The sequence below is a fragment of the Taudactylus pleione genome, unplaced genomic scaffold, assembly GCF_031769625.1.
Source record: "Taudactylus pleione unplaced genomic scaffold, aTauple2 ptg000085l, whole genome shotgun sequence".
Classification (NCBI taxonomy): Eukaryota; Metazoa; Chordata; class Amphibia; order Anura; family Myobatrachidae; genus Taudactylus; species Taudactylus pleione.
This window is the reverse complement of record NW_028284487.1, coordinates 789,828-808,898: the sequence shown is the minus strand read 5'-3', so window position 1 is coordinate 808,898 and position 19,071 is coordinate 789,828. Positions and strand designations below refer to the sequence as shown.

The 19,071-nt window shown below is 43.5% G+C and overlaps 1 protein-coding gene across 2 annotated transcripts in view; it reads left to right on the top strand.

Moving 5' to 3' along the window:
• Positions 1-19,071, top strand: part of CCS (copper chaperone for superoxide dismutase) — a 91,377-nt gene that overhangs the window by 45,922 nt on the left and 26,384 nt on the right. For both annotated transcript variants that reach the window (XM_088468405.1, XM_088468407.1), the window contains exons 5-6: positions 6,450-6,510; positions 12,667-12,741. In XM_088468405.1, the coding sequence (XP_088324531.1) occupies positions 6,450-6,510; positions 12,667-12,741 (136 nt within the window). The remainder of the gene's footprint in view (positions 1-6,449; positions 6,511-12,666; positions 12,742-19,071) is intronic.

The following is a 19,071-nucleotide window of genomic DNA, read 5'->3' as shown; positions in this document are numbered from 1 at the left end:
TTTCTAATGATTTTTATATATATCTTTGTGAAACAATCTCCAGGATGTTTTCCCCTTACACATATGACACATGTCCAAACACTCATACTTGTGTCTTTCTTGTTTACGGTACCAACAAATGACGTATTTTTGCGTAGTTGGAAATCTAGTTTTTTTTATATTTTTGTTTCTTATTTTTTGTCCATTTTTTTTTTTTTTTTAGAATCTTTTCGTTTTGCCTTCCTTTTGTTTTGGTCATGTTTTGTTTTTGTATAGTCTGATTTTTAAGTGGTTTTTTAACATGTAAATTAAGGTGTAATTTTAGTAATCCGCACATTTTTTAAACCCACAGAGGACCAGAGGCGTAACGCTGAATTATCTGCTGGCTTGGTGATTCTGAGGGGCCATGTCGTTGCCATGCTTGTGGCCTTGGACCATATTTTGGCGCTCCTGCGCCACTATTTTCTTTTTTTTTTAGGCCAAAAAATTATTAAAAAACTAAAATGTATTTTGATTAATTTAAGTCTCATTCATTGTCTGTAAATCTTAGCTTGTTGAACCTTATGTAAGTCTACTTTTACCCTGAGTTTTTAAGAAATGTAAATTTGATTGTAGAAAGCTCAAGTAAGTATGTAAGCTGGCACATTAAACACCTAACAATACCAATAGGTTTTTTAGAATTAACGGCAAAAATAGTTTTTTCATTTTTGGGGGTAATTTAAAAATTAAAACAAACCTGCTTAGGCCTAGATTAGAAAACATACTGATGCACCATAATACCTTTTGGTGTTTGTTTTTAGCCACAAAGCAGGGTAAAAACGTTTTCAATTTAAGAAATTACAGGATTAGCCATTAAGCAAGTTTGCATTTTTTGGACCAGGTTACACTTGCTTGTAATTTACAAAGGAAATGTTTTTTTAACATAAAAATAAAATTTAATGCACACAAATAATAAACGCCAAGTGAATTGACACAATAAAAACAAACATTGGAAACACACACACACAAGTCCAAACAACCCCAAAATTAAATCAAGAATCAGGAACTGTTTGAAGAAGTAGCATGCCAACATGAATCCACAAATGAGGAGAAGAAATCATTGTTCCCGAAGTTCTATCCAATGTGTCCACATAAAGTCATTTGTTTTGATCAGGTAGTAGGCATGGATTTTTAGGGTCATTTGAGGGATTAAAAACAAAACAAAAAAAAACCCAGTTAAAAGTGTACTTTAAAATATTACATGTCTACATTGTGGCAATAAAAATTTTTTGTAGAAATAATTACCTAAAAAATCTGGCCACAACTTTATCGCGTATGGCCCCCCCACATACTGACCTCCGACCAACCTCGGGGGGGCTGTCCTCAGGCAAGGCATCCTCTGGCTGCATTGGGACACCACTCCTTATGGCGATGTTGTGAAATATCCCACACAGGACCACAATTTTCGAAACCATAGCCAGCCAATACATGAGGTCGCCACCAGAGCGGTGGAGGCATCTGAATCGGCCTTTTAAAAGGCCGATACAGCGCTCCACCACCTGCCTGGTAGCTGTAAGTGCGGAATTATACTGACTTTGTGGCCCTGGTGTGGGAGCCAAATAAGGAGTGAGCAGCCAGGGCATGCAAGGGTAACCACTGTCTCCTGTGAAAATAGAAAAAAAAACATCAGGACCATTGTGTAACAAGCTTTGCATTGGTTTCAACAGAAGGTGTCAACTTACCCAGAAGCCACGCATCACCAGCTTGTAGGTTGTTTAATTTGTGCCAAATCCCTGATTGCCGGATGACGAAGGAATCATGTGCACTTCGGGGAATTTGGCATTCAGGGACAGGATCTGGAGGGAGGCATCACATAGCACTTTCACTCGATGAATGTAATGGTGGTTTCGGGACCTAAATATGGCCTCCAGCCTTGCTGGAGGCTGAAGTGGTATGTGAGTGCCATCCACAACCCCTATGATGTGTGGGAAGCCAGCAATTTGGTAAAAATTAGCCTTCGCCACATTAAGGGAACCCATATCCAATGGCATTTTAATAAAATGATGGAGGTGTTGAAAAAGTGCCTCCATCACTGCCCTCAGGATCCTTGAAAAGGAGGATTGGGATATTCCAGCGACTATTCCCACAGTGGTTTGAAAGGATCCTGAGGCACAAAAATGTAACACCGACATTAATTGCGTAAGTGGTGGTATTGCTGTAGGACTGTCAATTTGCCGTTCAAGATCACTCTCTATTAATGAGAGAGTGTCTATGATGAGTTGTGGCGGAAGACGGTATCGCCTTAACACCTCATCATCTGGCATTCCAAAAAGGGTGACACGTGTTCTATATATCTGGGGCCTTGCACACCTACGAGGCCTACGCCTGGGACGAAGTTGAGGTTGGTCGGGTTCTGGAACCATGGCCAATATAATACGACCAACATCAACCTGAAATGTTAAGCCAGGAAGTTATTGTTTTAGAGAAATGTGTTAAGAAAAATATACTTATCTTTTCTAAGCAAACCAAAGATGCTTACAGGCCTGGGACGTGTCATGGGAAAACCAACCTACATTTCAAAAGTAGAAATTTTTTTTAGGATTAATTTAATAAACTATGATTGAAATCAAATATCTTTTTCGAAAAAAATAGAGAAGGGAGCACACTTTAGTTCTCAAAATACTACACTACATTTAGTGGCAAGACATGTTTTTACACAGAAAAATTCTAAAAAACATTATTTTGCAAAATAGTACGTTAATTTTACAGTTAAAACCACTAAAACATTAGTTCGCTAAATAGTACGCTACTTTTACAGTTAAAAAAACACATTAATTTGCTAAATAGTACGCTACTGTTACAGTTAAAAAAACACATTAATTCGCTAAATAGTACGCTACATTTAGTGGTAAGACATGATTGTTCACAGAAAAAAAAAAAACATTACTTAGCAAAACATATGCTAAGACCAACACATCTAATTTGTAAATTCATGAAACCAAAAACACTGAGCAAAAACAGACAAATATCCCAAAGTTATAAAACGTCACTGGGTCACTGCCAAAATAACTGTAAAAAAAAATTTTCAAAATATTTAGAAATTTTTTAAGGTGGATTTTTGAAAAACTTACTCAAAAATTCAAAAATAAAGCCAAAAAATATACAAAAATGCTAACGGAAACAAAACAAGTAAGAAAAAAAGCAATAATAGCAAAAAAAACTACTCCTTCTACACAACCACAAATCACCAACAATCCACTACTACGCAAAGCCTCCAACAATCATAAAATGCCACCTCGACTCGAGTCACACCAAGCCATAAACAGGCTTTATTTTCCCGCTAAAATTAAGGACGGACAATAGGAGCGCACAAGGAATGATGCGGCCGAATAATGCTGACGCATGTCTAAAAGCGTCACTGAAGGCCCAAATCGGTCTGCTACATTGAGGAAAAAAAATTAGTACAGAGCAGCAAAGTACTAGCCAACAGGCACCATGTAAGTGTTTTTATTTTGATGGGAAAATGCGTATGTTTAACATTACATTTTACTTAAAAAAATTTTTTAACATTTAAAAAAAAAAAAAAGGTGTGGAGGATGCCATGGAAGAGGCTGCTGGCCCTAGTAGGCAAACTAGGTCCAAAAAAAAAAGGCAGCCACAATTCACAAGGAAGGAGATGGAGGTTTTGGTGCTAATGTGCAATGACAACCTGGCACAGGCACCAAGGAATATGGGTGCAACCCAGAGATGGAAACTGTGGGACGACATAGCCAGTGCTGTCAATGGGTGAGTTTGAACGTTCAACCCGGGAGGTCAAACGGCCAGTACATAAAAACTACATTTTAGTAAAAAGTGTTTACAGGTCAAAATACTGCCGGAATAATGCCAAATTTTAAACCAACAGATGGAGCGACTTCAAATATCGGCTTAAACAAAAACTGGCTGATAGGGCTAGGCATGCAGGGGGGACAGGTGGGGGTCCCACCCCTGTGTCACTTGAGCTCACAGATTTGGAGGAGCTGGCCCAGGGGTGTGTGCAGGATGAGGAGGTGTTTGGCGTGTCGAACATGGATAACGACATGCCAGACTTTGCGGCTCCTCATGTTGCCCCAGGTAAATGTTGTAATGTTAACAACTCAGAACTGTGTTTTTGACAATATTTAGATTATAATTTACTCTTTTCTCTTTTTTCTCACAGAGACACAGGCGGATGAGTCTGCTCCAGAGGTGAGCTTTGGCCGCAGAATTTCTTCTGGCTCTGCAGGGGAGAAAGCAGTAGATCCGGCTGGGGACCCTGTGGCAGACAGTCCAGGGCATTCCCCCTCGCAGGCAGTGGCCCTCCTCACTGATCTCAATGTTAAAACGGATCAGCAGACCGAGATTCTGCTGAGGATGGACGCCAATCTGCTACGGGTGGCGGACGCCCTGGAGCAAAGTGCTGCGGCCAATGTGACCATTGCTAAGACCCTGGCAGAAAATACTGGGGCCAACGTGAGAATAGCAAATGCCCTGGAGCAGCTCGTTCGCCAACACATGTTGGAGCCGGCCTCCCTTCCTGCAGGAACATCAGGACCCTCCACCTCTGGCACAACAACAGCCATCCTTCCAAATGTGCCTAGCCCTATGCCTAGTCCAGAGGCCACAACATCTGCCTCTGGCCAGCCCAGCCAAAGGACTTCCCGGACACGTTCAGGCTCCCTCCAACCCCCAGCCAAACGGCCTAAAAGGCGATGACAGCACTGGCTAATTTCCCCACAATCCATCTCTGTGTTTGCCCCATATTCCTGCATGCCAAAAACCTCCCTTTCCTTTCTTGTGAATTGTTTTTATTTGTTTTATTTGTGTTTCAAATGCCACTTATTTTTTTGGGGTGTGGCCAAAATGATTTCTATATTTTGTTCCCTGAAAAAAAATGTTTACTTTAAAAAAAACTTTAAACACAAAAAATAAAAAAAAAACATAAACTTTGTAACCAAATTTGCCAAATTCTATTGTTGATTTATTCACAAACTGGTTAAAAGGTAATCCCTCTAACAAACTTACAAACAATACAACGGAAATAGAAATATTTACTATTTTTTGGTCAAAAAAAGGGTTAAAAACAATTTGAGTTTTTATTAACAATTATCCAAAAACAAAAGGACGAGTGTTTTTTTTTGGTCAAAAAATAAAATTGAAAAAAACCAAACATGCGTAAAATATTGTTTGCAGTAAAAATAAACACTTTCAAATATGCCAAAAGCACACAAAAAAACAAAAAAATTTGTTAGCTAATTGATTGTATGCCCCAGAAATTAGCAGCTGAGTAGTTCACCTGCGTTCGGTTTTTAGCTACTAAAAAAGGTCTATTTGCTAAACACCTTACAAGCTGTTTAGCTATTAAAAGTTAATTGTTTTTGTTGCCTCACTTGATTAATCGCAACACCATCGATGAGTCCGGGGAAGAACGAGGAGACCATCGTCATTGCGGTAGACTATACAAGACCACAAGCTGAGCGAGCAGTCTTAACGGAAATGGGATCACACAGTGACGTGTACAAAATAGTGTCCAAATTGGACGTTCGCACAAGATAATACATGTACGCCCAAAAAACACCTTGCCACGCCTGCGTTTTCTCATCTCCACCCCCGTTACCACCCATAAACGGAACATTCTGTCAATCAAATGACATAGGTCACTTCCTGTTCGCTGTGTATACGAGCGAACGAAAAATACCCGCAATGATCCGGCCGCACATGCGCAATGAGAACCGGACGCATGCGTGGTTTAAAACAATCGAATGCGTACGAGCGAACGGCTCATAGCGTCCAGCTCTGAATGAGGTCCTGAATTTTAGAACCACTGATATAGAGCATTGTAGTCTGGTGATTACGGGACTATAACTACTAAAAGAGCACATTGTTTGAAAGAGGAGTCTCCCTACTTTCATGTGACTGAGTGTGTCATAGCTAGGATAAGGGAGATTGAGCACTTCTCTCATTCCCTTGCAATACAAGTATTTCTGTAGTGTAGGCTGGTATTATAATAACCACTAAGGGCCACCTAATTTTAAATATGGGTTCATTGAAACAAAGATGGGATAGAATAATTATTTAATAATAATATATATTATTTATTTAATTTAGGATCAATTTCATTTGACCTCTTTCAGAATGTTCTCTCCCAATGATGGTCAATACAAATGTACAGAGAAGTAGTACTCTGCAAAATAAATTACATCCCTGTATTTTTTACAGAAATAAAGACCATAAAACTTTATGGCTAAGGTTTATTTTCTTTAGCAATTATTTTCTATTTACAGTAACACTAATTTGAAAGAATATTAGACACCTGGACATTCCATTATCTTTATTGTATTTAAATAGTAGTTTATCTAAACATGTATAGCAGAGTTAATATACTCTAGAGACATTGTTTACTCTGGTATTTCTAACACTATACTGACTTGCATATTGCCATAGATAACCCATTACTGTTTATTTTGGAATAGCTGTGGTGCACACTTTAATCCTGATGGTAATGCACATGGAGGTCCTGGAGACCATGACAGGGTGAGTAGCTTCATTCTCGGCTGCTTTAATCAATGTATTTACTCCTGATTAAAGTAAATTAAATTGGAAATAAATTAGAGCAGCCGTGGCCAACATTATTTTTTTACGTGTCCTCACATATGACACGTTTACACAACCCAAACATCATTTATGATTAGCTGGTCACTGACTGAGAAGACATCAAAGCTACCAAATTGTAGGCTACCCATAATTTTGATGTGACAACAAGAAGGATGAATGCAAAAATGAGGGATAACAAGTCTGCTTCCGTAGAGTAAGAAGCATTTATTTATATACTGTAGCAGCTAGACAAATCAGACGTGTTATCATCTGGGATAAGGAAGGCATACTTAGTTAATCTTTAAATTAGAGAACTTTTTGTTCTAATTATTTGTTACCTAAACACCCCTTGACACACACACACACACCCACACCCACAAAAATCTACCCCCCTCTCACACACCCTGGGATTTGTCACTACTCATACTATGACCAGCGGGGTAACCTAATTATACAGTAATGTAAACAGACCAGCCCTGCCAAAAGCACAGATATATATGTGAGCTTGGGCATAGGGCATGTGGTCTGGATATTATTATTTTTTTAATATAAATACATTTTAAAAAAAATGTGGAAAACCTAGTAAAGCGTTGTATCTATCGGTGTGTCTCTGATAATGTGCTTGTATTTCTGTGCATCGTGCTGTGTTTTTTTTTTTGTTGTTGTTACTGTCGTACATTGATTTTTAGGGGGGGTATGTATATTGTGTATATTTAAGACTTGTGTATGTGAAGGAATAAAGGGTCACTTAATTATTGCTAATTAAGTAGCTTGGATAGTGGAAGTAACTTGGTGAACTGTGGCAGTCTTTGTCATGATCTGCATTTTAAGGGGCTGATTCTGACTTGAGAGCAAAGCAAAAAAAAAAAAAAGAAAGTAGCTGTGTACCTGGACAAACCATGTTGCAATGCAAATAAAGTTACTGTTTTTGCATGCAGGGTAAATTCTGGCTGCTGGTGCATGTAGTCCACACATGCTGGATGGCTTTATGTTTACACTGCAATTTACATTTACGTTTGGACACACCCCTCTCAAATGTAAATTTCTCTGCACATATTAAATCTGTACCACCTGCAGTGCTGCATGGCTTTACCAAGGTACAAAGTTACTTGCTCTTTTTTACTTTATCCTACCTCAGCATCCGCCTCTAAAGGGGAAATCCAATTAGCCATGAGGAGTACGAATCTGGTGCGTGTTGCCGTTGCAATTTTGTCCAAATGCCAGCAGGAACGACCCCACCTCTTGCACCCCTTGTAGCCCTCTATCGGGCCAAAATTGCTAAATTATGTATGCAGCCCTATGTGCAAGTACAGCCTGCCACTGGGCTGCCGTAAAAGACTCTGGTTCATCGCGGCTAAGCTGGGTACACACTAGATGATATATTGGATGTTTTGGGACAAATTGGAACGACAAATCTTCCACGTCGTCCAGTGTGTACACACTGTTGCATTGTTCGTCGTATCTTCAGATCGGCCTACAGTGCATACCAATCTGAGGATACGAGGAACGACACCATGCTTCTGGATGCGGCGGGGGAATGACCTATCGGGCGGTCGTATACCAGATCATACAGTGCGTACGGACCGCCCGATCTATTTAACAGTCGCATCTGCCATTGCTGGGTACACTCATTGTCTAGTGTATACCCGTATTTATTTATTTTTAAATATATATTTGAAGAAAAATTGCATACAGAAATATTAGTTTTATTCCATAACATGTCTCTTTTTCAGAGAATATGTAATTTGGGGTTATATAAATGAATTTTGAAGTCTCTTAATTCATGCTTTTGATGAATGCAAAATGTGAGCTCTGACCTGAACAACTGAGGTGTGACAGAAAAATGGTTAATACATTTAATTTAAGTGCAACTAATAAAATGTAGCTTTGACCGGAGTTTACTGCACAAAGTAAAAAAAAAAAGAAAAAAAGTTGGGTTGCATTTGCCTTGACGTTACCACAATCCTTCGGGTCCCTAAAAATGCGTGATGATTGGAGTTGTGACCTTCTCTCCTACTAAGCCAGATCTTTTCAAGCTAACAAATCTTTCAGTGCCTCTCGCTATGTACATTTATTTATTAACAGTTTCTTATATAGCGCAGCATATTTCGTTGCACTTTATAATTGTAAACATTAATAGAACAAAACTGGGTAATAACAGACAGATATATAGGTAGGAAGGCCCTGCTCGCAAGCTTACAATCTATAGGATTCCATTAGTTTTACTATAACCGCTATACAGAGAGATTGCACGGGAGAACTGTTTGAGACTTTCGTGTCTGTGCTCTGCATTGGGACAATGTAATGTAAGTAAAAACAAAAAAAATTATTCTAAATTCGGGAGCTGCACCCAAAACCATTTTTATTTTTTATTTTCATGTTGGATGGCCTTATCCTTTCAGCAGTTCAGTGTAGTCCCCACAAATCGCACATTACAGGTTGAGTCTCCCATATCCAAAATGCTTGTGTCCAGGGGTATTTTGGATATTGGAATATTCCATATTTTGGAATATTTGCATATCATAATCAAATATCTTGGGAATGGGAACCAAATGTACACACAGAATGCACTTATATGTTATATACACCTTATACACACAGCCTGCAAGTAAATTAATACAATATTTTCAGTAATTTTGTGGCTCAAGCAAAGATTGTGTACAGAAGTGAAATTTATTTATGTTTCATATACACCTTATACACACAGCCTGAAGGTAATTTTATACAATATTTTTAATAATTTGTGCCTTAGACAAAGTTTGTATACATTGTACCATCAAAAATAAAAGGTTTCATTATCTCAGTCATGCCAAAATAATTTCCGTATTTCGGAATATGTGGATATGGGAGACTCAACCTGTATATAGCTCAGTATTTAGTGATGGCTATAAGGGAAGATCTCTTGGACATATTTCACAGAAATTACAACATGTCTGATTTATCCTTGCTTTACCACATAAATTCCTCATTCATAATAATTGTATTACATGAGGGCATTATATGTTGTCTTCCCTGCTTTTAAACAAAAACAAATGTAAAACCCGTTCTTCGTCTTAAGTAAGAATGTGTGTTTTTGGTTGTGGGCTTTCTCAATTACACTTGGCGTATTATACGTGTAAAAAGTTTTTTTTTTTTAGATTTTTGCAAATTTAATTTAAAAAAAATACTAAGAAATCGCATGTACATAAGTATTCACAGCCTTTGCCCTGAAGCTCAAAATTGAGCTCAGGTGCATCCTGTTTCCACTGATCATCCTTGAGATGTTCCTACAGCTTAATTGGAGTCCACCTGTGGTAAATTCAGTGGATTGGACATGATTTTGAAAGGCATACACCTGTCTATATAAGGTCCCACACTTGACAGTGCATGTCAGAGCACAAACCAAGCATGAAGACCAAGGAATTGGCTGTAGACCTCCGAGACAGGATTGTTTCGAGGCACAAATCTGGGGAAGGGTACGGAAAAATATCTGCTGCTTTGAAGGTCCCAATGAGCACAGTGACCTACATCATCCGTAAATGGAAGAAGTTCAGAACCACCAGAATTCTTCCTAGAGTTGGCCGGCCGTCTAAACTGAGTGGTCAGGGGAGAAGGGCGCAGGGAGGTGACCAAGAACCCGATGGTCACTCTATCAGAGCTACAGCATTCCTCTGTGGAGAGAGGAGAACCTTCCAGAAGGACAACCATCTCTGCAGCAATCCACCAATCAGGCCTGTATTGTAGAGTGGCCAGACTGAAGCCACTCCTTAGTAAATTGCACATGGCAGCCCACCTGGAGTTTGCCAAAATGCACCTGAAGGACTCTCAGACCATGAGAAACAAAATTCTCTGGTCTGATGAGACAAAGATTGAACTCTTTGATGTGAATGCCAGGCGTTATTTTTGGAGGAAACTAGGCACCGCTCATCACCAGGCCAATACCATCCCTAGAGTGAAGCATGGTGGTGGCAGCATCATGCTGTGGGGATGTTTTTCACGGGCAGGAACTGGGAGACTAGTCAGGATAGAGTGAAAGATGAATGCAACAATGTACAGAGATATCCTGGATGAAAACCTGCTCCAGAACGCTCTTGACCTTAGACTGGGGCGACTGTTCATCTTTCAGCAAGACAATGACCCCAAGCACACAGCCAAGATATCAAAGGAGTGGTTTCAGGACAACTCTGTGAATGTCCTTGAGTGGCCCAGCCAGTGCCCAGACTTGAATCCGATTGAACATCTCTGGAGAGATCTGAAAATGGCTGTGCACCGATGCTTCCCATCCTACCTGATGGAGCTTGAGAGGTGCTGCAAAGAGGAATGGGCGAAACTGCCCAAAGATAGGTGTGCCAAGCTTGCGGCATCATATTCAAAAAGACTTGAGGCTGTAATTGCTGCCGAAAGGTGCATCAACAAAGTACTGAGCAAAGGCTGTTTATTTATGTATACATGTGATTTCTTAGTGTTTTTGTTTTGTTTATATTAAATTTGTAAAAATCTCCAAAAATCTTTTTACACGTCATTATGGGGTATTGTGTGTACAATTTTGAGGACAAAAATGAATATTCCATTTTGGAATAAGGCTGTAACATAACAAAATGTGGAAAAAGTGAAGCGTTGTGAATACCTTCCGTCTGCACTGTATAGGAAGGAGGTATTAAATTAATGTTTCTTCTACAAAACAATGTTTTATGGCTATATTCACCTGACCCAGCAAATATTCTGTGTATTTTTGAAAATGTTTTTTACCAGGAGACTGGTGTCCATTTACTTTTATTTGTCTAGTAAGAAAGACTGTAGCTAGTTCATATGGTATTGGCACAAATGTATCTCCTTTTTGGTAGCATGTTTCAATTGAAATATTGTTAATTTGTGAATAGTGGAAAAAATTAAGCCCAATTCTTCTCATGAAAATTTTTGTTTTCATTAGGCTAATATGACTTCAACTGGGCGTGAGGTAAAAAAAAAAAAAAAAAAACTTGCGCCCCTCGTGTCCAATTTTTGATTACTGCTTGCATGCGCGCTTCCGATACCCACGGTATCCAATTAAAACAAAGGGGTAGTAGGGTTTTCAGCTCCGAAAACCCTGCGGATTGTAAAAAAAAAAATTATAAAAAAAACAAAAGATACCTTTCCAAGCCTCATCCGGTGGCCTCCCCTCCATCTTGTCACTGGGGAGGGGGCTGCTGGGAGGCACAAGGGTTGCTGGGAGATGTAGTTCTCCCGGTTCTGGCTACAGGGAGGGGGGACGTCACACATACACACACATTCACTCATACACTTACAAACGCTCAAAAACATACACACACACTCTCATACCCTGCTGCAGAAGAACCGGCTCCCGATGCTGGAGGATGAAGACACCGCTTCAGAAGGTGAGTAATTAAGGACTAATTAAGCTGATTGGAGACTTCCAATTGCCGCCGGGGTTCCGCTGATTCTTCCTAAAATTAATGATTTTAGGAAAAATCAGACTTGCTCTGGAGGTGCGAGAAAAAAGACTGATTGATGTAGAAATCGCCACGTCAAATTTTCAGTTCCCTAATTGAATAGCAAAACCCTGCAGCTGCGGGTAAAACCCCTGCGCCATGGTTATTTATTTATTTTGTTTTAATAAATTTCCCGTTCGTAATTGGATTTCCCCCCTAAATGTGTTTGTGTGCACACAGAGAAGATACTCTTTATATCATATACCATTCAGGTTAGGGCGATCTGACTGACATCCAGAACATCAAACAATAACAGCACATCCCTCATAATATCATGCAGCTTGTCCTTCCACCAAACTCTTGTCTGCAGCAATTGTCTAAGATGTGAGGTCCTGGAAGGCTGGTCCCAAGCAGCCAATCCATGTATACTCTCAAGCCAGTGAGGACATTATATATTACAATAAATGATTCATCCTGTGTTTTTGTTTAAATAAGATGAGAAAGGTGGGGGAGGGGGGCTGGAGAGACACAGGGGAGGGGGCTAGAGAGACCCTGGGTGGTGGGCCAGGAGTGACACAATATATTATGAAAGAAAGAGGTGGACAATTCCAGGCTAGCTTAATAGCAATACCATTTTATTGCACATTGTAATTTCCATTCAGTAATACATTCCTCCTTTCTTGTTCAGCATGTCGGGGACCTGGGAAACATCTTGGCTGAAGATGGACGAGCAGCATTTAGGATTACGAATGAACGTGTGAAGGTAAAGGGGTCACCTGACATGAGTTTGCTAGATATTTACTGCATGAAATGTTATATTTCATCCATTAACTACAGCCCCTAATTATATTTTGCATTTTAGCTTTCAATAGAAAGTTCTGGCTCCAATGTTGTTTCAGGGATGCACTTAAACTTACAAGAACAGATCTGGGTGATTAGGATAAATGTACAAATAGGGCCATTGAGCCAACATTAGTAATACAGATTTTCCTTCCCAACTCCATGACATATGAGTTAACTACTTAATCAGTTGTGTAGAGACAAGAAAAAGAACCCCACATCACAGAAGGTATATATGTGACTCCTACTTCCCTCTGATTCCTCTTTCCTTTCTCACAACCGAGGAAGCGATTTCCCTGCTCCTGGTGAGTCCAGATTGGTAAGTTTCTCACAAAGGATTTATATATTATACAGAAGCAGAAGAGACCCAGATCACACATCGGTATGGCCTTAGATGATGTAAAGCCTGTTTCTAGTGGGTCCCTGTGTTCGTTTATTGTGCTTGATTGGTCATTTGAGGAGCGATCTGGGAAGAATCCAGGTCCTTTATTGCTGATAAAACAGCAAAAAAATCCCAGCTTGGCGCTAATGAATAATAATAATAATTAAAAAAAATATACACCAAAGGGTCTGCGTAAAACCCCAAAGAGATTACCAAGGCAATCACAAAAACAAACAAAAGGTATAGGTGTTGCGCTAATAAATAATTGACTGGACATGGCAAAAATCAAGATCAAGACACCAGATGTAAAGTTAGAAATAGTTCTTTATATAATATGCATAAAAAGTAACAATATACAATAATTAAAACTACTTAAGAAGTCTATGCAGACTAGTCTGATTAGATTATAAAATAAAACTGCTACAATAGCTAGTATGTGTGTGTATGTATATGTATGTATGTGATATATATATATATATATATATATATATATATATATATATATATATATATGCCAAACACTGACCGGCACTCTGTTCCTCAATATGTATACCTACTCCGGTGCCTTCAGGAAAAATGCCATCCACATGTCCAATACCAACAAGCCGCGGCACTCGGAGATATATGAAAAAGTATTTTTAGTATAAATTACATTTCACACGCACACACATGGTATGTGTACGAAATGTAATTTGTACTAAAAATACTTTTTCATATATCTCCGAGTGCCGCAGCTTGTTTGTATTGGACGTGTGTGTGTGTGTGTGTATAATATATATATATATAGAAAAAAAAGTCAGTGCGCTAGTACAAAATAGTCAATGACATAGGACAGGATACCACAGTCCTGAAGTGATTTCACAGAGACACACTGGACTGTGTCTTTTTGGTTTCAATTGAAATCTTAATAGTGCACAGGCCAGCAGCAACAGCAATCAGCCGGCGTCTTCCCCTCACACAGACCCAGATCCGAAGGGGTAGAAATCTGAAATATTAGAGCACAAAAAGGGGGCGCCACATCGTGCATCAAATATAGACAAAAGTTTTATTACATAAAAAACAAAGACTCCAGGTCAGCGTGCGTACCAAAGTAGGCGATCTAAAACCACCGCAAGCATAAACAGTGAAATAACAATAAGGTTGGTGTTTCACCCGAACGTCTCCAGGATCTATTCCAGCCAGTCAAGCAGTAACAGAGGGTCACGCCAGGCTAAGCCCCAACATGTTTCGTCCTTGGACTTCGTCAGGAGGCTGTCTGGCGTTGTTCAGAAGAGGGTTTAAATAGCAGTTCTTGTTCCCATTAAGCAGGTGTTTCTACTTCAGGGTCTATAGGGGGTCCACAGGGTTGACCTTGGGGTATAGCTGGATCTGGATCCACGGGCACCACGCAGTTAAAGCTTTGCTGCTCCCAGGATGCACTTGGGTCCGTCCTCCTCTATACCCCGCCCCGGCCACAGGCACCTCAGTTTTAGTTGGTGCCCGGCCGGAGTCGGGTCACCCTGTCGCAGTGGGGCTGCAGAAGCAGCCCCTAAGCTTTATTTTAAAAGAGAAATTTTTTATTTTTTTCTTCTTTTTTTTTTTACACTTTTAGAGCGGCAGCATCAGACTGTCCTTTAGGACGTCCACGCTGCCGCTCCTTCTCCCCGCTGGCGCCGCGACGCCAGTACAGCTCTGGGGATCGCGGCGGGACCCCAGAGCCTGTACTAGCCGGGCTCTGGGGACTCCCTTGACTGCTGCCGGACGCGACGGGGATCAGGTAAGCCGCGGGTCGCCGCGTGCGGCGGCCCGCGGATACTTTAATGCAGTCAGGAGCCTCCGGTCTCTGGGGACAGACCGGAGGCGCTAGCGGCGGCGGCGGGCTCCCCCTCAATTGAGGAATACCCCGCGTGTCCGCTAGACCACCAGGGTATCAGGCTGGTAGCGGGACCGGCAACCCGGGGGTTAATTGCTAGCCAGGGGAGGCAGCCTTCCCTGTCTAGCGGCTCCTCCCCTCAGCTCAGCGCGCCTTTCAACTAGGAGTCTGGCGTCGCTGAGCTGCTCTTATCTTACGGCCACTCCTCCTCTGAGGTCTCCGGCGGCCATCTTTACTGGCACATCGCAGACTCCCAGGCGGTATCAAGTGGACCGGTCCCCCTGTGTACCTCTCCCCTGCTAAAGGACAGTGTACACAGCGCTATAGCCCTCCCAGACACTGAATCTGGGCGGTTGATTGTAGCGGAAGGTGCAGTGAGTATAACTTTTCTGCATTGTATGTGACTATTGCTAGTGCTGCCTGTCTGTGACTTATTCTCCTTTACTGTCAGCTTATACCTATCCCTTTCCTTCTCCTACGGCCCGGCAGGTGTGTGGGGGAAGGGCGTTTTTCTGAGACCCTCACATATATAAAACACGTATTTGTGGGGTCAGTCACATACTGTTGTGTGCTACACAGTACCATATCTGGGCTGTTGTTTCGCATACTGGTGAGTGCGTGGGTGTTAAAACCGTAATTCCTCTGGTGATACCTATTTCTTGTGTATTTACGGTATCATGTCGGATGAGGAGACTGAGCGCTCTGTGGCTCCTGTGTTATTTTCCTGCAGACGCTGTGCTGCTGGAGTTGATGGGGAGGACTTATCTCAGGATGGTCTGTGCGGGCGGTGCCAGCTGGTACCGGGCCCCTCCAACCCCCCTGTATCACAGGACCCTCCTTGGGCGATGTTTTCACAGGTGCTGGCGTCTATTGCGGACCGGTTATCGGTCCCATCAGCGGTCCCTTCTAGGGCGTTACCGCAGCCCACCATCTCCCATTCCCCGAGGGTTCCACAAATGTTGCGGTCTTCCCCCGGGGCCCAGACTGTGGGTCCTTACTCGGGACTGCCTGTGTATGTGCAGTCTTCCCCAGGGACGTGTCAGTCTGTAGTGCCTTTGCAGAGTGTTGCTCCGACGGCTCCTCCGCCTTGGGTGGATGTTCTATCCAGCTCCGTACAGAGTCTGGCGGCTTCATCCTCGGCGTTTCAGTCTATGTTGCAAGGGGATGTGCCACCAAGGGTGTCTAAACGTCCGGTTGTGAGTTCACTAGCTGCGCAGTTGTCGGACTCGGAAGTGTCCTCAGATGATGGAGAAATCCATGAGGACTCTGACTCTGATGTCATGGGGCAGGAGGTGGAAGCTGTCCTCCATTAATGTTCCAGCCTTAGTTAGGGCGGTGCGGGCTATCCTACATGTTGAGGATGATGCGCCGGCTCCTAGGTCGAAGTTTCCTAATTTTAAAAAGGCCAAGGTGACCTCAACTGTGTTCCCCCTGTCTGATCAATTATCGGATCATATGGCGGCGGCCTGGCAATTACCTAGTAAGAGGTTCCATCCACAGAAAAGGTTGGCGGCGAACTATCCTTTTCCTGAAGCTCATTGCAGGAAATGGGAAACTCCGCCGGCGGTGGATTCCCACGTTACCCGCTTGATCAAAAGCGCGACGTTGCCATTGCCGTCTATCTCTTCTTTGAAGGATCCCACGGACAGGAAGGTGGAGACTTGTTTAAAGTCCATTTATTCTCTTTCCGGGGCGGTGGCTCGCCCGTCCATGGCTATCTCCTGGGTGGCTAAAGCCATTGAGGCATGGGCCAATGCCTTGGAGGATACCTTTCCTGATGAGGCTCCGGATATCCAGAGAGCGTTAGTGGGACAGATGCGGGATGCAGCTTCCTATATTGGGGAAGCGTCTTTGGATGCCAGCCTGCTCACTTCTAGGGTGTCGGCTGCAGCGGTATCTGCTCGGCGCTCCCTGTGGCTGAGGTCCTGGAGGGCTGATGCAGATTCAAAAAAGGGTCTGGAGGCTTTGCCTTTTAATGGTGATTTACTATTTGGTCCGGATTTGGACAGAATAGTGGATACTTTGGCTAAGTCCAAGTCGGCTTTTCTCCCTTCGGCCTCTGCGCCGGCTAAGGTGAGGAGCTCTGCCTTTCGGTCCTTTCGGGTTCAGGGTAAGGCCAAGGGCCAGTCCTTCCCGAGACATTCGGCGACCAAGGCCGCACCCAAGCCCAAGAAGCAGGCATGGAGTGCTCGGCGCCCTTCTTCCAAGCAGGAGGATAAGCCTGCTGCCTGATGGGACGGGCCTCTCTCTGGGGGACCCCAGAGTGGGAGGCCGACTTCTCCAATTCGCCCAGTGTTGGCACAATACCACCACGGATGCCTTGGTTCGAGAAGTAGTCTCTCAGGGGTACGCCCTGTCTTTTCGGTTCAGGCCGCCCCACCAGTTTTTCTGTACGAGTCCTTCTCTGGACAAGACCAAAGCTGGTCAGATTCAGGTAGCTATAGAATCCTTGCTACAAGCAGGGGTCATTGTTCCCGTTCCGCAGTCTCAGCGTGGGACGGGGTACTATTCTACTCTGTTTCTGGTACAGAAACCCAATGGTTCTCATCGCCCTATCCTGAATTTGAAGTCTCTGAACAGATACCTCAGAGTTCCCAGGTTCAGGATGGAAACGTTACGTTCCATCATTCTGGCGATGGAACCCGGGGATTATATGGTCTCCCTCGATATCCAGGACGCATATCTCCATGTGCCCATAGCACCGGCACATCAGCGGTATCTGAGGTTTGCTATCCTGAAACATCACTACCAATTTCGGGCGTTGCCTTTTGGCCTTTCCACGGCTCCGAGGGTGTTCACCAAGGTGATGGCGGTTATGGCTGCCCACCTTCGGGGTCAGGGTCTACGTCTGTTGCCGTACCTGGACGATCTTCTGCTGCTGGCGAGCTCCCCGGAGGTGCTTCTTCGACATCTCCACCTGACCATTGCTTGTCTTCAAGCACACGGGTGGTTGATAAACTGGAAGAAGTCCTCCCTGATTCCATCACAGCGGATGGTTCATTTGGGAGCCCTGCTGGATTCTCGTCAGCAGCGGATTTTCCTGACTCCAGAGAAGGTCTCCTCCCTGCAGCTGCGGATACACAGTTGCCTGAGCAGTTGCCGCCTGTCGGTCCATTCAGCTATGAGAGTTCTGGGGTCCATGGTGTCGACATTCGACATGGTGGAATTTGCCCAGTTCCATTCCCGGCCCCTGCAGGGGCTGATTCTATCGGAATGGAACGGGTTACCTCACCGGATCCGCTCTCAGATGCTGGTGTTGTCCGCGGAGGTTCGGCAGTCTTTGGCTTGGTGGCTTCAGACGGTGCATCTGGTCGAGGGGCGCCCCTTTTGGATCCCGGACTGGGTCCTGCTCACGACGGATGCCAGTCTTCGGGGTTGGGGGGCAGTGACCGGCTCATTATCGCTTCAAGGTCGTTGGTCCGCGGAAGAAGCACTTCTCCCCATCAACATCCTGGAACTGCGGGCTGTGTACAGGGCCCTGCAGTCGTCCGGCCCCGCTCTTCACGGAAGGGCGGTTCAGGTGCAGTCCGACAACGCCACCACGGTGGCGTACATCAACCACCAAGGGGGAACTCGCAGTCGGGCAGCAATGTCGGAGGTGTCTCGCATTCTTGCTTGGGCGGAGTGTCATGTTCCAGCGATCTCGGCAGTCTTCATTCCCGGAGTCCTCAATTTGGAGGCGGACTTCCTCAGCCGTCACGATGTGCATCCCGGGGAATGGTCGCTTCACCCAGAGGTGTTTCAGCTACTCGTGGACAGGTGGGGGCTGCCGGAGCTGGACTTGATGGCCTCCCGTCACAATCACAAGTTGCCCGTTTACGGGTCAAGGACAAGAGACGCAGGCGCCTGTCTGGTAGACGCTCTGTCGGTGAAATGGACGTTTCACCTGGCGTATCTGTTTCCTCCGATATCCTTACTTCCTCGGGTTCTGCGTAAATTCAAGCAGGACGGCGGCACGCTCGTGCTGGTGGCTCCGGCGTGGCCCAGACGTCCTTGGTACTCCGATCTGAGGTGCCTCT